Source organism: Sardina pilchardus, chromosome 14, assembly GCF_963854185.1.
Source record: "Sardina pilchardus chromosome 14, fSarPil1.1, whole genome shotgun sequence".
Taxonomy (NCBI): Eukaryota; Metazoa; Chordata; class Actinopteri; order Clupeiformes; family Clupeidae; genus Sardina; species Sardina pilchardus.
Genome location: NC_085007.1, coordinates 12,935,120 through 12,961,684, shown reverse-complemented (window position 1 = coordinate 12,961,684; position 26,565 = coordinate 12,935,120). Strand labels below are relative to the sequence as shown.

Below are 26,565 nucleotides of genomic sequence, written 5' to 3'. Positions count from 1 at the left end.
TAACAACAGAAAAATGTTTATTCATTAATTCATATTCATGTGCTGTAGGCAAGATCTTAATCTTGCGCCATGAATTCTTAAAAACATTGAGGGGGGGGAATTGGCGTGAAAAATAAAAGTTCATTTTGGAATGTTGTCGGGGACTGTCTTTAGAGAACTATGGAGAACAGGTGTTTCTGTACGTGTATGTGTGTGTGTGTGCATGTGTATTTGTGAATAGATTTGTGAGTGTGAACGTGTGTGTGTTTGTGTGAGTGTGTGGATAACTGGATTGAAACAGGGGAGTAACGGGGCGTATTTTTTTTTTGGCAGTGACAGGCCCCCGGGCCTGTTGGAATCTCTCTCCAGAGTGGATGGTGGTTCTGAGCGGTTCTGAGCGGTTCTGATGGCAGTCTCTCCATACTCCCTCTCCCTCTCTCTCTCTCTCTCTCGCTTGCTTGCTTGTTGGGTTGATATCTCGGTTAGATGTCGATCTTGGCAACCTGCTCCTCCAGCTTGGAGATCCGGCGCTCCTGAAGAGTCACCAAGTCCCTGAGAGACTTCACCTCCCGCAAGAGCTCCTCCAGCTTCGCCTCGTTTTGCTGAAAAGGAGAGAGAAGGGGGGGGGGAGGGCACAAGAGGGAAAGAGAGGAGAGAGGGATAGAGAGAGAGAGAGAGAGAGAGGGAGAGGGAGAGGAAGAGAGAGAGAGAGAGGGAGAGGAAGAGGAAGAGAGAGCAAAAAAGAAAGATAAAGCAAGAGGAGAGAGAAAGCATTAATGACAAAGTAATTCACAAATACTCCATACACCACATACACCTGATGGAGTGATTTTCACATCATTTAATTGTTTTGCGGTTGTGGTTTTCAGTGTCTTTCTCTTTGGCGAGTCTTCTTGGGTCAGATATCTCCAAGATAGTGCTCTTCTAAAATAAAGCCCATGAATAGTGCCATGTAAACAGCATGTGGTTAAGCACAGCTAAGTTCGCTGTGCACCAAGTATGGTGAGACAAAATAAAACGTGGTGCATTTCTAAGCAGGTAAGAGGGATTACTATATTGTGTGGCGCAGTATTATCCTCACTCTTGCACTTTCAGTTTCACTTTGGAGTGAGGATATTACTGCGCAGAGTCTAAGTGCTCCCAATATTATTTCGCCACACAATATAGTTATCCCTTTTACCTGCTTAGAAATGCACCACGTTTTATTTTGTCTCACCATACTTGGTCGTGTGACTACTCGTGTAACTGTATTTTAATAGGGAAAACATGGAGGGGTTTGGTCACTTCTAACTTCATCTCTGTTTGGATCCTAATGAATGCGTTGGGCTAGCTAAGTGCTATCAAAGTTGCACCGCGCGCCAGAGCCAGTGAGTGCACGCATTGAAACGTGAGAGGTATGTATCAACTCGTCTTAATTAAGCGAATAACGTAGTTTAATATGAAAAAACGGTGAAGTGTTCCTTTAAGTATTTTTTTTTTTAACTATGCTTTGATTTTGGCCAGACAATGGTATTCTACTAAAATAAAACAAATGAATACAAAAAAACAAGCAACAGGAAAACCAAATAGGATATCTTTAAGGCTGTGAATTTCCTTGACTACACAAGGTCTACATGGCTATGCCATTAAGTGGCCTGAGGGGTATACTACAAAGCGAGATTACTGGCTTACCCATTTAACTTTGGAAGTTCCCACTGATCTCAAAACAGTAGGTCACTTCAGAAGCACTACATGTAGTAAAGCGGTCACTCACTCCCGAAGCTACTGGGGTAAGCCAGTAGTAATCTCACTTCATAGTGCGCTCCTGTGTACAGCTAATGGCCTCCCTCACACCAAACAACTTTGACAAGATTTAGGAAAGATTTTTGAAAGATTGTAGTCTCTTAACCAATGCCGACCATTCAGGCTTTACTCACAAGACTACAATCTTTCAAGAATCTTTCTCAAATCTTGTCAAAGTTGTTTGGTGTAAGGGGGCCATAAGACTGCTAACCACCAGCAAGAGTCACAAACAGACAACGAGGAGGAAGCAGAAATATTCCACCTCATCATCATCATCCCTGAAGTGGTCATGCTGGAAAGTCATGAGAATACAGAGTGGAACTTGGAAAACCCCGAGATCGGAGTGAACAGCCCGTCCAGTTCACAAACATGACTGAGTGGCTTGGCACATGACCGTGGTTACCAGGATCACCAGGGGACATCCTATGGCCCGTCATGCATTGTGGCGCCTAAATGCTAGGTTGCTATATTTTGCCGATTTTAAGGCTACAAGTTGTTCTGCCGTGTAGAACAACTAGAATTTAATTAGGGCCCCCAAAAACAACATCTACCACACGTCATCATTAATTTCAAACAAGCATCTAAATAAAAGAAGGCTAGATGCTGCATGCACAATTGTGGGCACTGAGATATGATTAGGTCACCATAACGTTACTTAATTGAGTTTGTGCTCCATGACGGAAATCAAATAAACTTGCCACTGCCAGTAATTCGCTACCATTTCCTTCACATTGTTGCTGGTACACGATATGACCTTATGATGACTGATGACCAACATCTATAGACTGGGTAAACACAGCCCAATCTGCCAGCGATTGAAGTTCACCCTGCAGTTCAGGCTGGAAACCTGCACATTTAGCTCTCCTGCTTGACGTCCAAGTTTGCTGGAACCAATCACAAACTGGCTTATCAACCAGGCACACCCGGATCGTCGGCCTGATTGGTTGAAGGACTATCCAAATGCATACCGAGTCCTTTGAACTATGCCCATTGATCATGCAGTAGAAATACAGCACAGACTTCCCAGACTAATGTTCAATCTCAAAATAATTACTCAGTGTGGTGATAGCCAGATTGGCATATCTAAAGAAAACAGACAGAAACTTGAACTCACTACGGTGGGTTTGGGTGATCCTGTTTTGGTCTCGGCGGCCGAGCCGCCACCGTCCACCTTCTTGGTCGGCTTGGCCTCTAGGATGTTCTTCTTGACCACCTTCAGGTCGCGGTTCTTGCCGGGGATGTAGCCGTCCTTGAGGGAGATGAGGATAGGCTCGCCGTTCTTGCCCTCGAACCACTCCTCCGCCTCGATGGCAGGGTCCGGCCCCGCCGTGTCTGGGTAGAGGTCATCCTGGAACAGGTCCGACTGCGCACGGAGGAAGAAGAGAAAACATACTGTAGTAGGTCATAAAAAAAGGCCATTATCGACACAGGAACCAGGGCTTTAAGCAAGAAGAAACCTGTGCCTGAAGTGATCAGAAATCTCCTGAGGCTTAAATGTATAATGAACTATTTTGTAGTCTTAGACGACTCGACACACATTTCAATTCTAGCACGATCCCAGATATCTTTAAGCCCTGTGTAGAGACATGAGGGTGACCAACATGATTAGAGATTATTATGACGTGAAACAATTCTGCTGTAATGAAGAAATATATTCTAGATCGTTCCCATGGAATCATGATTGTGAATACTGGATGTTGTGGAAGCATTTCTGTACAGGTTTCTAGCACAATAACAACAAATGTAAACAATGCAAATTGAGAAACCGTGATTTCATCAATGAGAAAAACAAATACGTCTAAAAGCATCTGTAACAGCAAAATCAGCCCAGTCATGTGGTCATCATCTTTGATCTTCCATCGTGTCGGAGAAGAAGTAAGTTACCTTTCGAGGGACAGTCATGATGATCGGCTCACACTTCCTTTCGTGCAGTTTGTAAAACCTAAGAGAGGACACAATGCCAAACATGACCACCATGCTATTTAATGCACATTACTGAACAACACTGCAAATGCTCTGTATGTAAAATGAGACAGACATTCCATAGATTTAACACAGGCATAGGGCAGTCTGTCAATCCCTGGGAGTGGGACTTGTTTTTAGAGCAGAATTTCTGAATGGAAAGTGATAGCAATTGATGTTTTTGCTAGCAAGCATCAAAAGGGCATCCCTCCCTCCACACACATCTATGGCCCACGTTTTGCTAGTTGAGAAAACCTGCTCAGCACAGCTAATTTTCAGTGATATAGCGCCCTCTCGTGGTCACTCACATATCTCTTAATGATGAATGGCCACAAGGACAGTACAATATGTCTACAACCAGATTACAGGATTTAATATTCTCATCTGATTTTATTTCCTCATATCCTATTTGGACTGTACATATTGGTCTTTGCAACCCAATACAGGCAATTCATATGAACGGAACAGTGTCCTGAAAAGACCCAAACGTCCACTTTCAAAATCATTCATAATCCGCTCATTATGAAAAGACAAAGACATAATACCAAACAGAAATATTCTGGCCCTATTCTAGAGAGCGGATGATGACCCTAATAAGTCATGGGGATAAAGTTACACAAAAAAATAAATAAAGAAATAAAAAAATCAAATACAACACATCTGTTTCGGCCAGAGGTCTCTGGGAGGTCACCTCTGGCTTATCACTGAATGGGATTCTTGGAACACATGCGAAAATATCATTCAAAAATATCACGCTTTGGTGTCCACAAGGGGCTAAAGAAAAATGCTTAAAGGGACACTTCCCCGATTAGCATTAAGCTTTGTATCTTTAGAAAACCAGTCATGTTTTTGAATGGTCGTGCATCATTCCCTCAGTTTGCTTAGAGATGGGAGAAATACGGATTTCAATGAAACCCATGAATAGGACTTCCTGCTTTCAATGATGTAAAATGATGATTTTTGCATCATAGAAAGCAGGAAGTCCAACATTGAAATCCGTATTTCTCCCATCTCAAGGAAAACTGAGGGAATGATGCACGACCATTCAAAAACATGACTGGTTTCCTAAAGATACAAAGCTTAATGCTAATCGGTGAAGTGTCCCTTTAACTGTGTATGATAAGACAAAAACCTGGGAAATACAGTCCCTGTGACCTATAATAACCTATACGGCTCTTTTTCCCAGTATGGTATATTGTCTGTCCAAGGGTAAAGTCTTGCTGCACTGTTTATTTTTCACAGGGAACAAGCCATATTCAACAGGGCAACTCTCCGACCAGACCAATTCTGACCTACTTCCATGTGGCCGCTGATAAGAATGCCAGGTGGCACCAGCTGGCTATCACCTGACAGACGTCCCAGTCGAGCCTATGGAAGAGTTATTACCAGAGCCCCTATGCACCCATCTGGCGCCTATTAGAGTTGGCAGAGCGAGCGGGCGACCCACCGGGAGATCTCGCATTTGTTGACGTCCAGGCCGCGCTTGGGCATGTAGCCCATCCCTCGCTGGGGCTCTTTGCTGGAGAACGTGTTGAGGTAGTGCACGTAGGGGGCCTCCTCCGTGATCTCAAAGTAGCGGATGCTACTATCCCCCTGAGACAGACAAGGAACAAACGACACACACACACACAGACACACACACACAAACACAAAAACTTGTTGGATGAGTGTTCTGCAGTTCACACAGCTAGTTGCATTCGTAGTGTTGTTTGTCATCGGATTAAGCCATTACTTTGAGTAGATCAAGTCTACCTTTCCGCACAGGTACACCACGCTAGTGTCCGGGTCGTAGAACGGGAGGAGAACGCCGTTGCTTGTATCCATCTCGTGCACTGTGATGGGCTCGTCCATGTTTTTCTGCGAAAAGAAAATAGACGTCACAAACCAAAAATAAAGCCCAGCTTACCGTATCCCGACACGATTTCTGCAGACAAAATAATATTCAGAACCAGTCAGAGTTAGTGACGGGTTGACTAAACTGACGCCCAAAAGCCTTATGAAAAGTTCATCACAGCCACACACAAAACTGAGAAAGGTTCAGGACCATCCTGAACATTAACTGATGGGCAATGTTATGTAATATGCAGCATAACCTAACAATATGGATAAACCTGGTCATGGATGTGTACTACCTTCACTGAATCACACATTACAATTATAACTTCGTGACAATTGTTTTTATTATTTTCATTTCATTATTCAATAACGCGGTCTCTGACTGTGAATAAGTGTCTGGTTTTGTTTTGTATATATTTCTGCAACCACAAAATGTCCCCTTTAAGGAATATACGGTTGCATAGCACAGAGGGGTTCTGAGTGTTCTAGGTGGCGAGATGTTCTGGGGGTGGGGCTTACCGGGTTCCAGAGTGCCAGCTGCCTCTCACTCATGCGGCTGAATCCTGTGGTGAAGACGTTCCCGTCCGCCAGGAAGATGGCTCTCATAGGCCGAGCGCCTTCGTGGGCCTTGTCTTTCTCCTGCCAATCATATGCCACAACAGTCAGTCAGTGGTGTGTCCATCATTCAAGTCATTCATTATCTGCATGGGGCTAAATTACTTTTATCTGGTCATGCTCATGGGAGAATGAGCAGTGTGTGTGTGTGTATTCATATTCAGATCAATCAGTGTGTGTGCGCATGAGGGGACCCCCATTGTTTTAGATCAGTCAGTGTGTTTGTGTGTGTGTGTATATTCATATCCACTATTCCAGATCAATCAGTGTGTGTGTGTGTGTGTGTGTGTGTTTGTATAAGTACACACCCACTTTTTCAGATCAATCAGTTTGGGTGTGTGTGTGTGTATTCATATCCACTTTGCCAGATCAATCACACACACACACTGTTTCAGACTAGTCAGTGTGTGTGTGCGAGACTGCGTGCATGCAGTGTACTTACAGCGACTATCTGCTCCTTGCGGGGGTCGATGACGCGCACTTTCTTGTCTTTGCAAGAGGTGCAGATGAGAGCACCGTTGTGACTCCAGCTCACGCTGAAGATGACGTCGGGGTGCATCTCGTCCAGCGTGATCAGCGACTCGCCCGTCCCCACATTCCAGATTATAATCACGTTGTCGCAGCCTGACGACAAAAAACAAACAAACAAACAAACAAACAAACGTCAAATGCACATCTACTTGCCTTTGTTGATGGACAAGTGCAGCAAAGGTCTGGAGGTTTGGATGCTTTACAAATCAAAATAGTCTGCTTTGCCTGTAGTAAGGCGTGGAGAGTCTTAATATGGTAACTTCATGAAAATACGAGCGTTGCCTAGTAGTCTCCATAACACCAATGATGTTTTGCTCATTTCAGCACATGCCAAGATTATTTTCCTTTATATACGGTTTTCCATATCTATGTCAGAAGATAATTTTAGATATTTTGTGGGTATCTATTCCAAGTGTGCAAGCAAACCTTCAAAAAATCAGGACCAAAGTGAACCTGACAAAATGTATCCGCGAAGTCAGACACAGATTTCACGCTATAAAAACTTCAAACATGAATCTTTAAAAACGTTCTCTGTAAAAAATCTTTCCAGTGGTTACACTAGTAGAGCTAGTAACCAAAATCATGGTCTCCATGTTATGTGAGCACACAAACTGATTTATAAATATCGTTACTATGTATTTAAACCTCAAAAAACATCTGCTTTAATATTTAGACATGAATAATTGGGGCGGCGAATGTGCATGCACGCTGCTCACATACCGGCACTGAGTAGGACGTTTCGGGCCGTTGGGTGCCATGAGACGATGCCCACTCTCTTGGAGTGCCCCTCCAGCACAACCACGGGCTCCGCCATGGCAGAGGTGAGGCCATTCTCAGGGATCTGCCACACCTGAAACACACACAGACACCCACATCATGCTCAGTCTATAATAATAATAATAATAATAATAATATCAATATTGATAGTGCTAATAGTATAATAACAACTTTTAAGCACCTTTCAAGATTCCCGAGGTCACGTTACAAAGGAGTACAGGAGGGAGGTTACAGGTATCCCTCTCTCTATCTTCAAAAACCTCCCAACCCAACTCTTCTGAGAGTAGCTTCTCCCTAAGCACTGCAATCAGCTGGACGTGCGTAATCTACCACAACCTTCTTCCCCATCCTGACTATTGGTGCCTCTCATTCAGCGTTTATACAGTACGTCCTCCCTCGCTCCTCGGGCCTCGATTCTCACTGATCTACATAAAGAATGATGGGGCGGCAACAATGGGATAGTCTATCCCTTCTTCTATCTTTCTTTATGTAGATCAGTGAGGATCAAGGCCCGAGGAGCGAGGGAGGACGTACAGTATAAACGCTGAATGAGAGGCACCCTATCCCTCTTCTTAAAGGGATAGTTCGGGTTTTAAGACACGAAGTTATATGGGTTCCCTGTCAGCAACGTTGTGCATCAGCAATGACTTACCCCCCGACAGCGTCCTGTGAGCCGAGATCCAGCCGGTTTTTGATGCTGAAGAAAGTAGTCCGGCAAGTTTCTGGGGTCACGAAAGTAAAGTGTTTTTCTTCTCAAAACCATACGTGTTCAAAAGAGTGATATATTTGCACGACAAAAACGTTGTCCAGGAAAAATTCAAACCTCGTTATCACTGGCACTATTTTCTCGATTCCTATCACTGCGCGCTACTGACAGCTGGACAACGTTTTTGTGGTGCAAATATATCACTCTTTTGAACGCATATGGTTTTGAGAAGAAAAACACTTTACTTTCATGACCCCAGAAACTTGCCGGACTACTTTCTTCAGCATCAAAAACGATCAAAAACCGGCTGGATCTCGGCTCACAGGACGCTGTCGGGGGGTAAGTCAGTGCTAATGCACAACGTTGCTGACAGGGAACCCATATAACTTCGTGTCTTAAAACCCGAACTATCCCTTTAACTAACCCTCAACTTCACTTGGACTGCTATTCTATTCTATGCGAGCAGTACATATCGCTGCACTAACACTATCCTAGTGGCACTGCACCTTTATTGTACCTTGATTGTTAAAAGTGGCTTTGGATAGAAGTGTCAGCAGAATGAACCAATGTAACTGTAGAGGCCTCAGTGAACAGATATGTTTTGAGGTGCTTTTTGACGACGGCCAGCGAGGGGGTGTGAAGTGTATGTGGAGTGATAGATTGTTCGATATGGGATGTCTGTACTCAGCTTACGTAGTTGCAATATTAAGCCTGCAGGTGGCAGCAAAAACTTACAGCCACTATTATGCTTACTGAGATGATGACCACATCGCTTGGGTGTGATCAGGCCCATATTTATCAACGCATTGTCAGAGGCACAGAGAAGAATCAGGATTATAAACAATTTTCTTGTTGCATGACTGACCAATGCAACGAATCAATGGCTTGATACTTTCCAGTATCGTGTGATGTGTGTTGATGTCGGCGCTTGGAATTTGGACCAAATTTCTTAATTTCCACCAATTACTTCCGCGATCTTCACCTACATTCTGTCTGCATATTGAAATAGTGTCTGATGCCCTGCACACAACATGGCGTCCATGTGATTTTGAAAACGCATCATACAAAATGCATTCACACGCCGAGAGGCCAGAGATCCAGATTTGCTTTTATTCCACAGCTGCTCTGACTGATCACATTATATTCTATTAATGCTGTGTGTGGCGTGCATTTCAACCTATTATTAACGTGCGTTTTCCTTGTTCGTGACCATATCTGGATGCATTGGCAACTCCATGTTCGAGGCTGCTGTATGCAGAACCCAAACGACATGAGTGATAGTTGACATCAACATGTTTATTCGTTTAGGGTTCAAACGACTGAACACGTGAGTAGCACCGTACACTATCCCATAATTGTCTCTGCAACCACCACCAGCTGATGCAAAACGCAGCAAACGAAACAGTTTCTTTTACGACATTCTTTCCGTATGGCTCACTTGACATCTCAAATGTCTGATTGTCAAAGCGAGCCTCCTGGCCAAATAAGGAGAGGCAAGGGGTCGGAGAAGTCCGTGCTCCTAAGGCCATGAATCACTCGCACATGGACCTTGTCCACTGGAGGAGGCCAAGCAGCTACACGTCTGTCCAACATCTTAAGTGATGGACTGATAAGACTAACGTTTAGTCTAGTCTATGTGACAGCTGTAATTGCACTGAAAATCATTTCTGAATGAGATCTTATCAGCAAATTGCAGGTTAAACAAAAACATTTTAGGAGAGCAGGAAATAATCGTAAAAATACTATGAACTTCGACACCTCTACCTGCACTCTTTCTTTTTTTAAGATGGTTACTATGGACATGAACGGAAACAGTTGTAAGATTTAAGCTGATGGTAAGCAAGGTGTTTCGAATATTGAGCCTGAACATTCCAGAGTTGACGCGCCCATGATTGCGAAGTCAAAGTCCTCGCCTGTGCTTTGCGTCATATACATGCATTAACACATTCCCTAATAAGTCCAACTCTTCTAAAAACTGGAGGGGAGGGAATGTAATGTGTAAGAGTGCAGAAAAAACAGCTGGAAAAAGAGCAAAACTGTTTCAAATGGGGTTTTAAACACTTGTGTTTACTGTTATTGGCCACAAGTACCACCATTTTCTTAATTACTCTTTGTTAGGCAAAAAATAAAAGCGAGCATTTTACACCAGCTTGCATTATTGTTCAATGCTACTCAACACAGTAGCGCGTGGGCTGGGCTAATGGAATGAATCAGCCGTGTCCGCAGGTCAGGGCAATCAGTGTATTGGTTTTAGTGATATGCCGAGGCTGGCGGCATTTAAAAAGAAATCACAACAACGCCTTACAAGGTTCCTAACTTCCTACTGAGGAAAAAATGAAGAAGCACAGGCATAATCCTGTACGCATGCGTGTGTGTTGGTGTGTGTGTGTGTGTGTGTGTGTGTGTGCGCACATTTGTGTAAAACCCTGTTTTAAAATCTGTAACCTGTGATGCATTACACTGCATTCTCCCTGCCTAACCAGCGAATGCATTGAATTTGAGCGTTTTTGATGACTGACTGAATTTACCATCCTGCACACCTCGCATCACGCATGAACAGCAAAGTTAAAAAAGTTAACGCCCCAATAAATCCCCCAAAATGCCCCTGACAATGCCTCCAGAGCAGGGGATAGAGTGGCCATTTTGATTTCAGACACAGGTGGGCATCCATGGGGTCTGGTCCAAGTTAAGATGCAAACCATGATCGAAACATCCTCTGAGCTCAGGGTGCAAAACTACCACTTGGTTTTGAAAAGATATTAACAGATAACAATGAAAAGATTATTCCAGATTGATGTATAGTTCATTTGCTTTTTATGACAGAGCATAGAAGAGAAGAGGGGACTACTGGAGGGCTACTGGAGAGGGAGAACCCCCTCAAAGGCCAAACACTGCGTTACGGTAACGTTAGCAGTGTCAGTGGAAGTGAAACTAAATCCTTGTGAATCTGAGCCACTCCAGGATTTGATAGGTTCTTACTTGGCCCAAGCTACAAACACCTGTGCATCAGGTTTCCTGCAAATCGGGACAGTGGTTTTTGTATAATCTGGCACACAGACAGACAGACAAACAAACAAACAAACAAACCACAACGTAAACACATCCTAGGTGGACGTGACTTCTGAAATGACTGCCTGATGAGTAAGAGGCTCATTTCAGATAAGTGTAGGTGAGTTGTTTACCCATACTGACTGGACAATTCTCTGAGTACAAAGTACAAATAAAAACTCTGGGCAATAAGGCAAGATACGTGACTTTCTAATTGTTTTGTGATAGTGACACTTACCATGACTGTCATCTGATGGAACAGTCACCAGATATAAGGGGGCAAAATTCAAACTTGCCAACAAAAGGAAGTGAATTTCTGACAGATTTGTGGTTATGAAACAAACCATAACTGTGCAGTGACTACAGTCACCGGAATAGTGACTAGTAACCCCAGTGCTGCTTGCTAACAAAAGGAAGTGAATTTCTGATGTGGTGTGCGTGTGGCGAGACCGCATACCATGTACAGTCATCTGAACAGTCAATGGGGCAGAAACAAGTGCTTGCAAACAAAAGAAGGTGAATTTTGGACAGGTGTGTGTGTGTGTGTGTGTGTGTGTGTGTGTGTGTGTGTGTGTGTGTGTGTACAGTATATGGTGAGGTAACTTATCATGATTTCAGAAAATGAATGTCTGACAGGTGTGTACGTGTGTGTGTAGTGAGGTTACTTACCATGACTGTGCAGTCCTCTGAGCCACTGGCGATGACGTGGTCGTTGTGCGGGCACCAGTCGATGTCCAGCACGGGGCCCGTGTGCCCGCATACGGTGGGGTAGGCCTTATCAATGCGCCCAGACTGGGGGGACGGAGAGGAAAACGCCATTTAATTCAATTTTATCAATTTTATTCATACACTTTCAAAACAATTCCAATTGTAAATTGTTACAAGTGTCACACACAACACAGGGGTTAGGATTGCACACCACACACCACAATGAACCATTTGAGACTAATGAGGACTCTTTAAAAACAAAGATTGCAGCATTATGTTATGACGACTGTGTTTTTGTGACATTTGACAAATCATTTGTGCAGAGCTTCATGCATGTGACTCGTTTCTGACAGATTGGAACAGGAAGTGAACAACTTCCCCTCTAAAATAAAGTGCTGGACATAGACCGCCTAAAAAAGAATGGCAAAATTCTATGCGAATGAACACCATGTTCCACCTGAAGATCTCAAACTAAACAGTATGACCTCAAACTCTGAGGACTTCACAGCCAATCACGGCACAGTGAGCGGAGAAATTCTTATCCAATCCCGGTGCTTTGTGATGACATGAGCAGTCTAGAGGTTTGTGCGCTTCGCTGGGCATTTTCAGTCGAAAGCCAGCGCAGGAAACAGGTCCATCACCGCTTCATTGCGATCCTTCTCCGCTACATAATCTACTCATTACGCTCGAGATCGCCACCTGACTCGAGCGGGAAAAAAAGCACACAATGAGCGCCAAGTGTTTTCAATTACCCCGACGACGGTGATCTGTGCCGCTCGGAATCCGGAGCATTCCGTGCCCAGCGGAAGCCAAAAACCATTCCAAGCTGCATTCTTTATGCAAATGAACGTGACCTCACCCAGACAGAGCTGCCCCAGGGCTGTCACTCCGGCTGTTGTCAAGGTAACCATACGTCAAAAGGGGCGGAGGCTGGGGGTTGGGGGGGTTTGGGGACAAACGTGAGGCTACCAGGTGTGCTGGTGGAGGCTGAGCTCCTGTTCAGCCCATGCGGAAAACAGGAAAGATGGACGAACGAAGATACTGTTCAAAGGGGCATGTGATGTGCTGCCTAGCATTTGAAAGGTAGAGAGAACAGCACACAGTGCTTTCAATCTCTTCACTGTAGATGCATAAAGATTAAACAGTATTGAAAAAAAAAAAAAACCTACAAAAAAAAAAAAAGGCGGCCTCTTGTTCCCAGATGCTTTGAAACACACATCACATCCGCCTTAGTCTCCTTAACAAAACAAAAAAAAAAACAAAAGGCAAAACTAAAGAACCAAAAATCTCCTCCCCCCCACCCCCCACACTCATCGGGAGTGACTGAGCGAGCGAGCGAGCGAGCGAGCGAGCGGTAGCTGAAAGAGGAAGTGGCGGCTCTGGACAGGACACAGACGTGTGGGGATGGGGCAGAGCTCACACACACTCGCACACACACACACGAAAAGAGACTTCCTGAATCCGGGTGAAGCGTTGGTGGCAGGGCAGGGGGAGGGGGGGGGGGGGGGGGGGGGGGGAGAGAGCATGGAGAAAGATGAGGAATTCTGGATAAGGAATTCTGTTCTGCTGGATAAGAGGAAACAGGATGGGACTTGGAGTGTGCGGATAGTGGCAGTGTGTGGACTGCGGTGTGGAGAGCGGGTGTTGGAGGTGATGTTGGAAGTGGTGTTAGGGGGGGTGGGGTGGCGGTGGTGGTGGTGGTGGTGTTGGCGCCTCTACAGTTGGAGAGCTGGAGGGCATTGTCAAATTCATGGCCACAGTCATAAACTGGAAAAGAACCAGCAACATGGCGGCGGAGGCCTTGCTTAAGTTGCTAAAGCTGTTCCCAGAAAGGTGGTGAAGATTACAGCTTGAAAGGATCTATTAGTAGAGCATGATGCTACCAGAGCCAGGCTTTTATTCCCCGAAGGGTCAAGTAACATGTGCCCAGAAAATGCAGCCCATACTTCCCCCCACTTAAAGTTATTTATTTATTTATTTTTAACTAAATCAATAATCAGTATCAGGGATCATGCATGCACACAAAAAAAAGAGAAGGGGCTTTGTTCCATCTTTGTACTATCTACTAACTCATTTCCATCTGCAGTCCCTGTGCAGGTGACTTTGGATAATGCAAAATCAGACTTGACATCATGTGGAGGTAAAAATCTAACCCGGCTGCATGTTTCTGCACTGGACTGGAGTCCTATATACTTAAACAGAATGTAGAATGCACATACCTGGAGCACAAAGTGACAGAAGTGATGTGTGGAATTAAAAGGCCATAGGGTCAACCGCGTGGGAACAAAAGGAATGAAATGAGAAGTCACCACAGGCCAGGAGAAGTGACTCTGAACAGTCAGTGAGTGCTGACCACACAGGCACACACACACACACACAAGCACATGATGAGGGCCAGAGGGGCTCTGATATTCACACAAAACCTAGGCATGCAGAAAGGCCACACACACACACACACTCCTTTTCTCTTTGACACACAGGCTCGATCACTCATTCTCATCCATAGAGGCACATGGACACACACACACACACACACACACACACACACACACACACACACACACACACACACCGCTTCCCTCTCACCCGGTCACTTCTGACCACATAGCGAGCCACTCTGAAATTCCCACCCTGGCCAGAGGGACACACACGGACACACACATACACACCTCATCAACCGGGAGAGGTGCAGCAGGCAGAAGAGAACACTCAGGGTAATGAGAGATTTCACGCTTGACTGGACATTAGGAGGGACATAAGCGCTTGTGGCACAGACCCTAATGTATATAAATGACCTTTGAAGGGGCGTGGGGGGGGGGGGGGGGGGGTGGAGAGAGACGGCCTCAGTCTGATTAATGCTGCCTGTGATTGGTTTTGACCAAACGATGTGGTGCCATTGGATCACAGGCAGCAAGGAATCTGGCGAGCTCACAATGGGAAATGGTGCTACTGGATCACGGGCAGTAAGGAATCTAGCAAACTCACAATGGGAAGTGGTGCCATTGGATCACAGGCAGTAAGGAATCTAGCAAGCTCACAATGGGAAATGGTGCTACTGGATCACGGGCAGTAAGGAATCTAGCAAACTCACAATGGGAAGAGGTGCTATTGGATCACAGGCAGTAAGGAATCTAGCAAACTCACAATGGGAAGAGGTGCCATTTGATCACGGGCAGTAAGGATTCTGGGAATCTCAGAATGGGAATGGGAGTCCCTACCAGAGCCTTATAGAGTGATATGCAGCTTTAATCACTACAATAGATATGCCAGCAGGAATATCCGCATTCTTTTCGAAATGCATCATGGGATCATCACCGTCCTATGTCCTTATGGGGCCTCCCTGTTGCAAAAACCTGCTTTTCTGGAATGGAGATCCATGTCATTATCATGGCCTAAGTTTAGTTCGACTCCTCCTCTACAGGCACTACAAGCACCTAATGCCCTCAGCGACACCAGAGCAGGGTAAAGATAACAGTGTCTGGTTTGTTGCCAACACAAAGGCAAGTTGTCACCTAACCTCACGCATGCCTGCCTGCCTGCCGCTTACTGTATAACTGTCTCCAGTCGGCTCTGACAGCTCGTCTGCCAACCAGACATACACAGACACTCGCACACAAGCACATTAACAAAAACAACAAAAAAAAAAGTTTACAGACATAAGCGACCCCAACAGCTGTGCGATCGCTTGCCAAGGAATTCGTGGGGACCAGCTGAGGTCACTGAATCAACAGCACCGCTCACCCTTTTCCGAAACAAAGGTCACATCCTGTCACTAATGAAACATGGCCCTATGGCTGCGGCCTACTGTCGCCACGGAGATCTTTATACCTGATAGCCCAGATTATCTAAACAAACTGTTGTCATAGCGGCCGGGCTGTTGTTTTTATTATTATTGGGCACGATGATGGGCCATAGGGAGGGAGGGAGGGGGGGAGGGGGTTGAGCGGGGCTGAGTCTGGAGAAATAAGATTCCCCTGATGCGTGGCTTGCTGTGGAGGGGGCCCCTAATGCGCTACCCGCTGTAGAGAGGCCTCTGTGTGCCTCCGTGAGGTCGCGGAAAGAGAAGAAGCCTTTCAACTTGTGGGGTCAAGTTGACAGTGCACTGTGTAAAAGTCTGTTTAAAGCATTGTGATTGTAACAGTGTCAACGCATAGATTATCTCTCCACTCCTGCAGTCCAGTCCAATGCTTCAGAGAAACTATTGCGTTTTTATGGGTTTTATTTACATTTAAACAGTTCGTATCGGAAATCCTTCAAAGGACACCAGACTCTGGAATTTGTGCTCCCGAAAAACACTTAGAAATGTTATTACTTAACAGAGTCGGTGTCTGTGCAACAATGATTAACTTTTAATAGCGGTTCAGGTAGTCCCGAGATGAGCATTGCAGGCCTGTGCAACTAGGTCATCCATGTGGTGTCATTCTCCGCTCACTGTATGCATGTCATTGACTCATTGGCTCATTGATTGCCCACTGTATAGCTGTGAACTACAGTATACACCTCCAATGTTTACACAAAAAAATACTGATAAATAAACAAAAAATGAAGGAGGAAAAAAGAGCAAACTAAGTAAAAAAAAAATCAGGCCACAAATGCTTAAGACTGTTTATTTGAAAGCAAAAGCACTAACAGCTGAATCAATGTAGGGATCAATTAACCTAATCCTCGCCTCTGGCTGGTGTGTGTGTTAGATAACCGTCAGCTGAGGGTGTGTTCTGCCACACCGGGCCAAAAACAAGATAAAACAAGACTAAACGGCTCCAACCAAAGCCACGTTTATTTTCCATTGGACTCTTCACTCATATTGCACAGATCAAATAATAATAATAATAGTAAAAAAAAATTATAATAAATAAAAAACCCTCAGCCATGAAGCTAAGAGTAAAGAGAAACAGTATATTGTTTTCCTAGAGGAGAGAGCACACCAGGAAATAATGCAGGAAGTGTGTCAGAGACAACTCAGAGTGATAAAAAAGCCCCCCCCCCCTCCCCCCATGCCCCCCCCTCCCATCCAATACCCCCTCCTCCTCCTCCTTCCCCAGCTCCATTCTCCCAATGCAATCTGGAATACCTCTCAGCAGCCTTTTCAAACCCTTCCCCCTTGGTTGCTCACACCCCTATCCCACAATCCACTGGGCAAACAGACGGCCTCCTGGCCAATGGCGCGGCAGTGGGGAGGCGCCCCAGCGAGGCTGATATGCAAAAAGCACTAGAGCACCAAATATGGTCAAATGTGCTGACAGCAGTGGCATGCCCGAGGAGGGCCAAACACAAGGGGATGTTCACGGGACTCTGGAGCCCGCCCACACACACACACACACACACACACACACACACACGCGCACACACACATACGGAGGGATACACTCACTCACCTGACCTTACAGCCTTTCAAACAAATCTAATATGGGTTTGGTTTGTTGCGGTTTCTTTAGCCTACGTGGGTGAGTGTGCTTACCTACGGAACCTTGGAAACACGGAAAACAATGGGGCAAAAAAAAATTAAATACAAAAAAAATTTAAAAAAGGGAGAGGAAGGCGTCAATGCATCTACGAAATAATCCTCCTCTAGGCCCTTTTTAAATAGAAATGATGTCAGACGTGCTCTCTTGCTTGCATTTCTCTTCCTTGAAGTCAGTGTATTCACTGCTTTCAACAGAGTTTGAACAACTGCGGTAATGTCTGATGTCTGCTGCTGAACTAATCTATTTGTGTTTGATAGGGGCTTCACAGTGACCTCATCTTTATACGAGTGCCCAGTCCCTTGTAGAGCAGAGCAAAATAGGGGGGAAAAAAACAAACTGAACTTCAACGAAAAGCACCGAATAAAACAAGCTCCACAAGTACTGGACTCTCAAAAAGAAAATGTGCTGTAAACACATTGAACAAACAAAATTAAAAACATAAATTAACTTCACATTCTGGACGTTACAAACATCTGACCTCACAACTACTTGCAACTTGCTCTGGACCTCATTTTCTGAAAGCATAGTTGAAACACTACCATCAGCAGAGAGGACATCATTTCAAATATGGTCCCTCTTTTTGACCATAATTTCAGGAAAATGAAACCCAGAATGATGGAATTGAGCTGAACTACAGACTACCTCCCAGTGCTCCATGGGAAATGGTAAACTGACTGCATCTACTCCTACGAGCGCTCAAAGCGCATCACAATTCCGTGCATCACATTCAGCCATTCTCATACATTTGTGCTCGTCAGTTTACATACCCTATAGATAGTTTACTAAAAGAGGACTTAAGGACTAAAAAAAGGGTAAAACAAAAAAATCATCTTTTGGAAATAAAGTTCCCTTGGCGGCCTTTGAAATTAAAACAGCCCCACACATACCCGTCGCTTTATCTCACAATAGGCATAAGGTACTTTCCATCGCTCAATGCAGATCAAACCAGCTATTAGGCTAACTGAAATAAAGCCATGGCAGTCTCTAGGTATGGTGAGTGGTATACGATACATTACTCATTCCAAAAGGAAAATTGGTGTCCTTAAAGATAGGATTTTCCTCATTTTGTAATTAAGGCATTAACATCAATTTACAACAGATTTTTCAATTTCTATTCCTCTTTTTAGTCAACTTTAGCATGTGCATGACCAGGGTATGTAAACTTATGAGCACTGCTGTACATGCTGCATACAGGCCTAATCATTTTCTTCTATTGGCTATCCTTTCAAACAGTCTCTCTCGAAACCATACTTTTCGGAAACCCAACAATAGCGTAAATTAGCTTTAATTTTAATTTTAGAACAGTCATTTTGCAGACTCACCTTATTTATACCTTTACGCAAACTCACTTTGTTATACTACAGAACTGTGCCATTATGCTGACTCACCTTATGCAGGGGGAGGACGAGGAAGGCGCCTCCTCCACTGGCCTCTACGATGATGGCGACAAACTTGGGGTTGACGGCACAGAAGGAGCTGTCCCAGGTGACGCGCGAGACCCTGATGTCATCGTAGCACTGGTCGTTCTTCACCGCCTGGCCGAAGACGTGACGGAACTTGCTTTGCCGCACCACACGCCTCATCATGTCTGCCATTGGTCGGTTGGCCCGGAAAAAGAGAAGAAGAAGAAAAAAAAGCAATCTGATAAGAGAGGGGGAGAAAGGAAGAAGCCATATTTATGGACTTTACAAACATCTAAATCAATAATTTCCTTTTAAGTCACCAATCTGGGCTGGACACAGTGCTTTGGTTTTCAGAAATCTGAGCATGGAATGAGCAACACTAAACCACTGGTCAATAGACGGCCTGTAGCTATTCCACAAGACCTCACTGTATCACATTTCATCATGATTCCAGAGTTGGAGGCTGTCCACACAGATTTAATTCCGCTAATAACACAAAAGAGATGATCAAAAGCCCTGGCTACAACGCCATGATCGGTCATTATGTGGGTATGGTAGAGATGGAGCGATTGTCACAATAGACCAGATGAGAAAAATCTGGTGGCACTAACAACACAGAGCCGGTAAAAACCCAATCGCGGGGTGCCACCACGAGGCTTTCATTTTCACCATTCCGCCGTTTCCATAACAACCGCTGAAAGACTCCACTCAAGGCCACCTCACTGGTAAAGCTGGGTTTTCAGCACGCCAGAGAAAAGGAAGAGACCATCACTGGGCGAGTGTGGGGGAAGGGGGGGGGGGGTTGGAGACTCAAAGGGGAGGTTGTTTTCGGTGATGCACAGTTCAGAAAAGAGGGACCTCTGCATGACTGAAATGAGGAAGAACAAGGTCCTGGGTGTGAGCCACCACCAAAAAGGCTTGTGGTATTAATAATAGAAAAAAATGGCCGAACTTTTCAAAGTCCTCAATTCCTTCTCTGGCAGAAATGAGTGTGTGTGGTGTGAGTGTGCCGGGCCGGGCCGGGCCAATATCAGTCCAGCCCTAAATGCACACAGCAACTCAAACTCAAAACCTCCCAGCATTCCTGAGCCTTTTATTCTCCAGTGGGCAACTCTGGCACTTAGAGCCAGTGGCTTAGTCAACGTCTTAAGACAAGTAGAGTCCTGATGCGATAAATCAGGCCTATTGCCTCACCAAAGAAGGCGGCTCCATGACAGGACACTTAAAGACTGATGCACCGGAGTAAAAATGCTGCTTGGTCTTGTCTTTCTATCCTTCAGGCCACAAATACCAGTGAGCAATTTGAATGTTTGCATGCACTAGTACACTACTTCCACATTGTTTGCGTGGAAGACACCCTAAGGCGTTAACATATTACTTCATTACCTGGGGTTAGCAGCCAGTTACATAACAGACACAGAGTACCATCAACTGGCTTTACGGTTGGAGCAGTGACTGGGGCACGTGGACAGTGGTGTCATAACTACCCCTGTGGTTGGTCACACCTAAAGCATTTCCTGCCTTATCAGTAAAACGATTCAGTTGTGTCTTCATGTGATATAGCCTCAAGGCAATATCCCTATACCAACACCGAAAACGTTAAGACAGGGGAAAAAATTGAGACTTAAAACAATAGTAACACTGTAGTCTCAGCCAGAACAGAACAGGAATTGGGCCTAAAGGGTTAGAGTTCTACTGCAAATGGAGTTCCTGCTCATTTACTCGCTATTTGTTTCTTACACCACAGAATGTCAACCAGCACACTTTTAAAAAATATCTCACTGAAGAATAGCAACAACAACCAAATGATTAGTTCTGAAATATTACATTAATTGCCAACTATTTTGGCAATTGGTTAACCAGTTTGTGTCAACTTCTCTCATTGCTTCCTTTTAAACTTGAATATTTTCAGCTTTACTTACTCCTCTTTGACAGTTAAACTGAAAATCTTTGGCGTATGGACAAGACAAGGCATCTGAGGATATGTGATGACTTTGGGCCTTTACTACAGTGAATGACATTTCTTTAAACAGTTTTCAGACATTCTATCGATAAAACAGCTAGCTTAATTGAAATATATAAATAAAGAAAAAAAAATGATAGCATATTCAACTCTGAAAATCATTGTTAGCTGCCTTATTGATGAGCAGGGCAGAATGCCCACCCCCAACATGACTCTGACCATATTCCTCCATGCCAGACAGAACAGAAGATTCCTATCACAGATCCGAATACTCTTGCTGGTCCTTCCGCCAACTGAGCATGGACTGTCTGTCTGTACATGTACTCTCTCTCTCTGTGTGTGTGTGTGTGTGTGTGTGTGTTGTGTGATGGCAAAGATCCCACATTCTGAAGCAAGCTAGGCTAATCATTCCACATGGATGCTTTTACTACTACAGAACAGAAACGGGCTGGACAACTCATGTGAAGTGTCATTTACACAGTCCTCCTTCACACTGTCCAAGCCTGCCTGCTGCTGCTGCCACAAACAGCACAGTGCACAGACTCCTTCTTCCATCTAAACCCACCAAGGAGGAGTGAAGCTCGTGACCCAGTGAGAAATGTCTGACATCAAAGGGTCCATATTCCTCACCAGTGTGTTCCCTTCCAACACTTATTGTGTCAAACAACACTTAGGCGGTCACCAGCTGATGTCATCTTTTCAGCTGAATGTCATACAAGTTAATATAGCTTCTGTATACTGATACTGTAGGGAGAGAGAGCGGAGTCAGACAAGACATGGAAGAAGTGTCATTTTAAAGTTCTAATGAGGAACACTTTGCTGAATGCTGCGTGAGCCTCTGTCCTCACATATAATAAAGGTGAACACACAGAGTGATGACCTTCCTTTATTTCCCCTTTACAGTTTTGGTTCCCTTCCACATATAGTGACTTAACCACATAAAACAGGCAACAGTTCTCTGCAGGGTTCACTAGCCCTCTCTGTAGTAGAGCAACAGCTATAGCTTGTGTTCCAGCCTCGGAGCCCTGCTTAGTGCTTATTGTGCTTAATTTCAGTTCAGGCAGCATGCATCCTCCTGACCTAGTTCCTCCAAAAACAAGAGGGGAGGATAGACTCGCAACAGTCTTGTCCCTACTGTGCAGCATAACATTTACATTTATTCAATTAGAAGGGGTTTTATTAGCACAAGCTCACGCACATTGAGGGCACACAACAGCAGTGAGCTAAAGGAGCAGGCACACCCAGGAGGCATATGCCATCATGGGACATTGAGTAAAAATACAACAATAGCAGCACACACAAATGGTGGTCATACCATGTTGATCAACCCCGCCACCTTGGATTACCTACTAAAAACAAACCGAGAAGAACATAGTGGTCTCTTTTGATGCTACTTCACCATTCATCTTTTTCCATCCCAAATAATCTGCCGTGACGTTTTTGAGTGCTAAGAAAAAGGTCAACGCTGGTGTTAATGCCAGGTCATTCTGTTGCAACTCAGGAATCCCAGTCTTCTCTCTCGGCAGTTAGGAATTCCTATAGGCTACTCAAAGTTTGCTTTGCCTACACCTACTCAAAAGCTTGTCATGCTGTCAAACAAATACTTCAGCGCAAAATTGTCACAAAAGAAGATTTTTTCGACAAATGTGTTTGGAAAAGCTTTTGGGCACCGAGTAGGTAACAGTCAGCGAAGAGAAGAAGCGCAGTCTGTTGTAATTTAGTGAGGGGATACTTCCCATAGCCAATCTGACACGGAGTGGTTCCAATTAGGCCACCGACTTGTCAGCAGCATAGGCAGATGAAGAGTGAATGCTAAACCAGGACCAAAACCGGAGTCTTGTGTGATCTAACCACCAACAACCAAGGCACCACTAATTGGCGTCATCTCAATCAGTCCGAGACAGCTCCGATCATTACGCTGTTAACTGGGCGTTTGTTTTGATCGGATGATCCACAGATCTGCAACTTCCTCAGCCATAAACCTCTACAAACACACAGGCATACAACATCGATGTGCTTAGTAACGTTGAGTAAATAAATAAAGCCATGTAATTAGAAACAAGGATGGTTAAAGGCGTGTCTATGTGATTGCTGATATCAGACTGCTATCTGAAGGTACAAGAACATATTTCAACACTGCTTACATCACAGGGCTGCTCGAATCTGGGAAGTTTTGACCAGGCAGCCTCCCGTAGGCTACTGGTTTTAAATGGGCATTGTGGTATCTCATTCAGCACAAACAGTGCACATCGCTCGCCCATTGTAGCATCTTCTGTACACCACCAATGATAGTGATGCAGAGTTTTACATGTCCATAAAATAAATGTTATTCATTTTGAATGACATAATAATGTAATGTTTACAAGCTCCTGATCACACAACACGAAGCCCTCGTGAAAACAGGGAGTGAGAATACAGCAGCATCAACACATACGTGAATGAACTGTTTGCCAGCGCAGCTAACAGTAGCCAATTTATCAATAGCTGCTAGCTGTTGAGTAACGTTAATGCCCATCCACCTCACCCAGGTCCGAAATAAAATGGTGAAAAGAGGACGTGCGTTTGTAAACCTCAAACGAGCTGACCATTCAGATAGTATATACATGGATACATACATCCACGATATCTACAAAACACATTATTTGAGATATGTGTGAGGCGCCATTCATTTTTGAGAATACGACCAATATTCCCACCCTAAAGTCACCGGCACTGCATTATCAAGGGCTAGCTGGGTTCATTGTGTTCCGAGACAAGTGCTAACTCAAGAAAACATCAATTAATTAACAAACTAGTCGTTTAATCAAAGTTGGCGGAAAAAATGGGCGCACACAACCAATAAACATCGAGATTGGCTTGTATTTCGGTGCAATTCAAAATATGCATGAGAGCAACTTCATCATTTGGACAACATTCCCAACCCTGCTATCCTAGCCTGACCAATTCACCGCTAGCCGGCTAATGCTACAATGGCTGAAAACCACTGGATATGGAGAAATGCACATCCATATAAGGGTGAAACAAGACTGCTGCCGCCCGGAATATGAAACCAGATTCTGTCGACTACCTATGAAGACGTGGTTTAAACGAAATGTCCCCCTTTCAATATAATGGCCTGTTTCGACTAAAAATGCCGCTTACTGACATTACCATTCCAAGCTAACCGGGCGTTTTTTTCTGACGTGGGAAATATGGAGTTTTACTGGCTAGCTAACGGACTAGCTTGCATTAAGCAACATTATTCCACCGGATACCAGGAAGTAGGAAAAATGCTAACCTATGGCGCTTTTATAAAATGAGATGGGAATCATGAATCTTTATCAGCATACGAGTCGAGATAAACTGAACATATTCAACCAAGAGAAGATGTAACATCTATATTATTCCATGACAATGCACTGAAGAGGGTATATGGTTTACTGCTATGAAAAACGCAAATCTGGACTCTACCCGCACAACAGAATTAGCCAGCGCCTGGCGGATGTGTGGCTGTTCCACAACTGATGCTAGCTAGCCCGCAGATCATCCAGCTCTCATTAAAACCACCACCGCGCCGAACATTCAGGAGAAATGTTGCATTTTTTTGTTTAGAGCAAATTCCTTACCTCGGTTGATAATATAAAATGTCCCAAGTCAACAAAAGGAATAATTTCGAAACATGAAAATGTTGGCAGTATTCAAAATAAGTCCGTATGGTGTTTGAATTGTCCTGTTGGTACCCGCCCAAGCTCTGGCTTGCTACACTGTTCCTTTCTCCAAGTCAATGAAATGGGGAGAGACGCCCTTTCTCCTCCCATTCTCCCAGCATCTGTACTGCCCCTCCCTCCCTCAAAATGATATCTAGGCCTAGGATTATTGCATGGCCTCAACATCTTTAGGAGGGAAAGTACATCTCTTGTAAGTTAAAAAACAAACAAACAAACAAAACATTGAAATGATATTTGCCTTGACTTCAGATATTTGCACAGTAGGATCAGAAACGTCATTTGCAATGTTATTCTTCTGAAATGGATAAAATATTCGAAGTCTTTGACCATGAAGCAATTAATTGTGCTGAACAGGAGCAGGAGCAGGAGACTCGGCTATTAGCTAGCCTACATATCTGCAATCTAATTTAACAGCAACATAAAGCAATGCAAGGCAAGGCAAGGCAAGGCAAGGCAAGGCAAGGCAAGGCAAGGCAATGCAATGCAATGCATTTCCATTTCCCGTTGCTTGACTTGCAATTTATTGTATTTTTATTATTCAGATCATCAACCTAAATAAACTGGACTGCGGTATTATTATAGCACTGGCATATAAAAGATTTCAGTTTTCACATGCAAACATTTCAACCCTCAATTGAGGATCTTTTTTGCGCAACATAGAGCATAGTTGTAGATATAGGCCTATTTTAATGTCATAGCCTAAACATTTCTTTGAAGGTCTTTCATTACATAGTTTAGAATTACTTGACATCAGTTCAATGTGATGTGAAGGTTTATCACTTGGCTTGACAGTTGTCCATAAAACGAACAGCCAAGTGAATCGATTCAAAACTGTCACAATTCTTGGGAGTTATTACCCTCAGCAATAATAATTTTTCAACTTAATATAAGTTTTTTGAAAAACCATGCAGTTATGGGTGCTGAATGACCGCATCCTTGTGCAACAGCAATCAGTGCTGATTAGTTTTTAGAGAAGGAGCGCCCTCTATTGGCAATATGTTAGTACTACCAATGACAACCTTTTCATACTAGTGTCATGCAGTCACAAGTTCAGTTCAGTTTCATTTCATCTCCTCAAGATTCACTCATAACATATTTCGCATATAAAATATTTCAACAGATATATAATTAGCACAACACTTAGCACAGTACTGCACAGACAAACGTAACACTTAAACCCAAAACTAGATGACTAAAATATAAAGTATTTGCAGTGGAAAACAAACTTGCTTTACCTTTTTTAGGCGATGACCTCTCCTCACGCGGCTCTGTGGTCTTCTTGGTGACATCAAACGCCCTTTTCATCTGCGACACCTTGAGGCTCGACACTCTCTCCAAACTGACCTCAGACTTGACCTCAGGCTTGGCCTCGCCACGCTGGGACATGGAGCGATGGTGCCTGACGTCCTGCTTGAGGTTGGTCTCCTTGATCAGCTCGTAGACGGGCTTGTACCGGTCCACATCATTGGAATCATCAGCAGCTCTGGTGTCGGTGGGGAGTGTGTGGCTCCTTGCTCTCTCAGCGGCTCTGTGTGGTTTCGTCTCGGGGGCCGTCTCGTCGGGCTCCACCTGCGAGTCGAAGTCGAGGTCGAATCTTTCGCGGGCTCCACGTCTCACCTCGCTCGCCTCTCTCTGCACGTCTCTCTCGCGGACTCTGTGTCTCATGTCTCTGGGTTCGCTCTGCACGTCGAGGTCAAGGCTATCTCTCTCGCGGACTCTGTGTCTCAATTCAGGTTCGTCCAGCATCATGTCGAGGTCAGTTTTTTCTCTTTCATGCCTCCTGTGCCTCGCCTCCCTCGGGTCACTCTCCATGACAAACTCTGGCTTGACCCTCTCTCTGGCTCTATGCCTCTTCTCATACTCCCTCTCCCTTCCTCTGGATTCAGCCTCTATCCCGTACATTTCACCGTGCATATGCATTTCAGGGGGGATCTCTTCATCTTCTACAGGGTAATCGGTCACCTCTACACCTTCGACCTCAAAATTGGAGGTTGGTGGTGATGAGCTTGGTCTGTCTGTCTGGGCAAATGGATTCCTTGGTTTCTTTGGCACGGGTGGTGGTGGGCCCTTCATGTTTGCTTCT

The 26,565-nt window shown here is 44.5% G+C and overlaps 1 protein-coding gene across 4 annotated transcripts; it reads right to left on the bottom strand.

Moving 5' to 3' along the window:
• coro1cb (coronin, actin binding protein, 1Cb) lies at nt 1-25,878 on the bottom strand. 4 transcript variants are annotated; one of them, XM_062553541.1, is made up of 11 exons: nt 25,718-25,878; nt 18,798-18,997; nt 11,906-12,028; nt 7,426-7,555; nt 6,617-6,798; nt 6,079-6,198; nt 5,476-5,580; nt 5,171-5,316; nt 3,646-3,703; nt 2,876-3,124; nt 1-581 (listed from the first exon to the last, which is right to left on the bottom strand). In XM_062553541.1, the coding sequence occupies exons 1-11, from the start codon at nt 25,866-25,868 to the stop codon at nt 462-464; spliced, it is 1,584 nt and encodes a 527-aa protein (XP_062409525.1). In that variant the 5' UTR covers nt 25,869-25,878; the 3' UTR covers nt 1-461. The 4 variants fall into 4 exon arrangements, with proteins under 4 accessions (XP_062409525.1, XP_062409526.1, XP_062409527.1 ...); XM_062553542.1 differs by lacking the exon at nt 25,718-25,878 and adding an exon at nt 24,381-24,539 and having other exon boundaries at nt 18,798-19,050; XM_062553543.1 differs by lacking the exon at nt 25,718-25,878 and adding an exon at nt 24,381-24,536.
• Between the last annotated feature and the right edge of the window lie 687 nt (nt 25,879-26,565).

Coding starts and splice junctions, on each gene's coding strand:
- coro1cb (XM_062553541.1), bottom strand. CDS start 25,868: ATGTCCCAGCGTGGCGAGGCCAAGCCTGAGGTCAAGTCTGAGGTCAGT. Junction 6,799..7,425: donor AAACGTCCTACTCAGTGCCG/GTATGTGAGCAG, acceptor TTTTGTCGTCAG/GCTGCGACAACGTGATTATA. Junction 582..2,875: donor GATCACCCAAACCCACCGTA/GTGAGTTCAAGT, acceptor TCTCCTTTTCAG/CAAAACGAGGCGAAGCTGGA.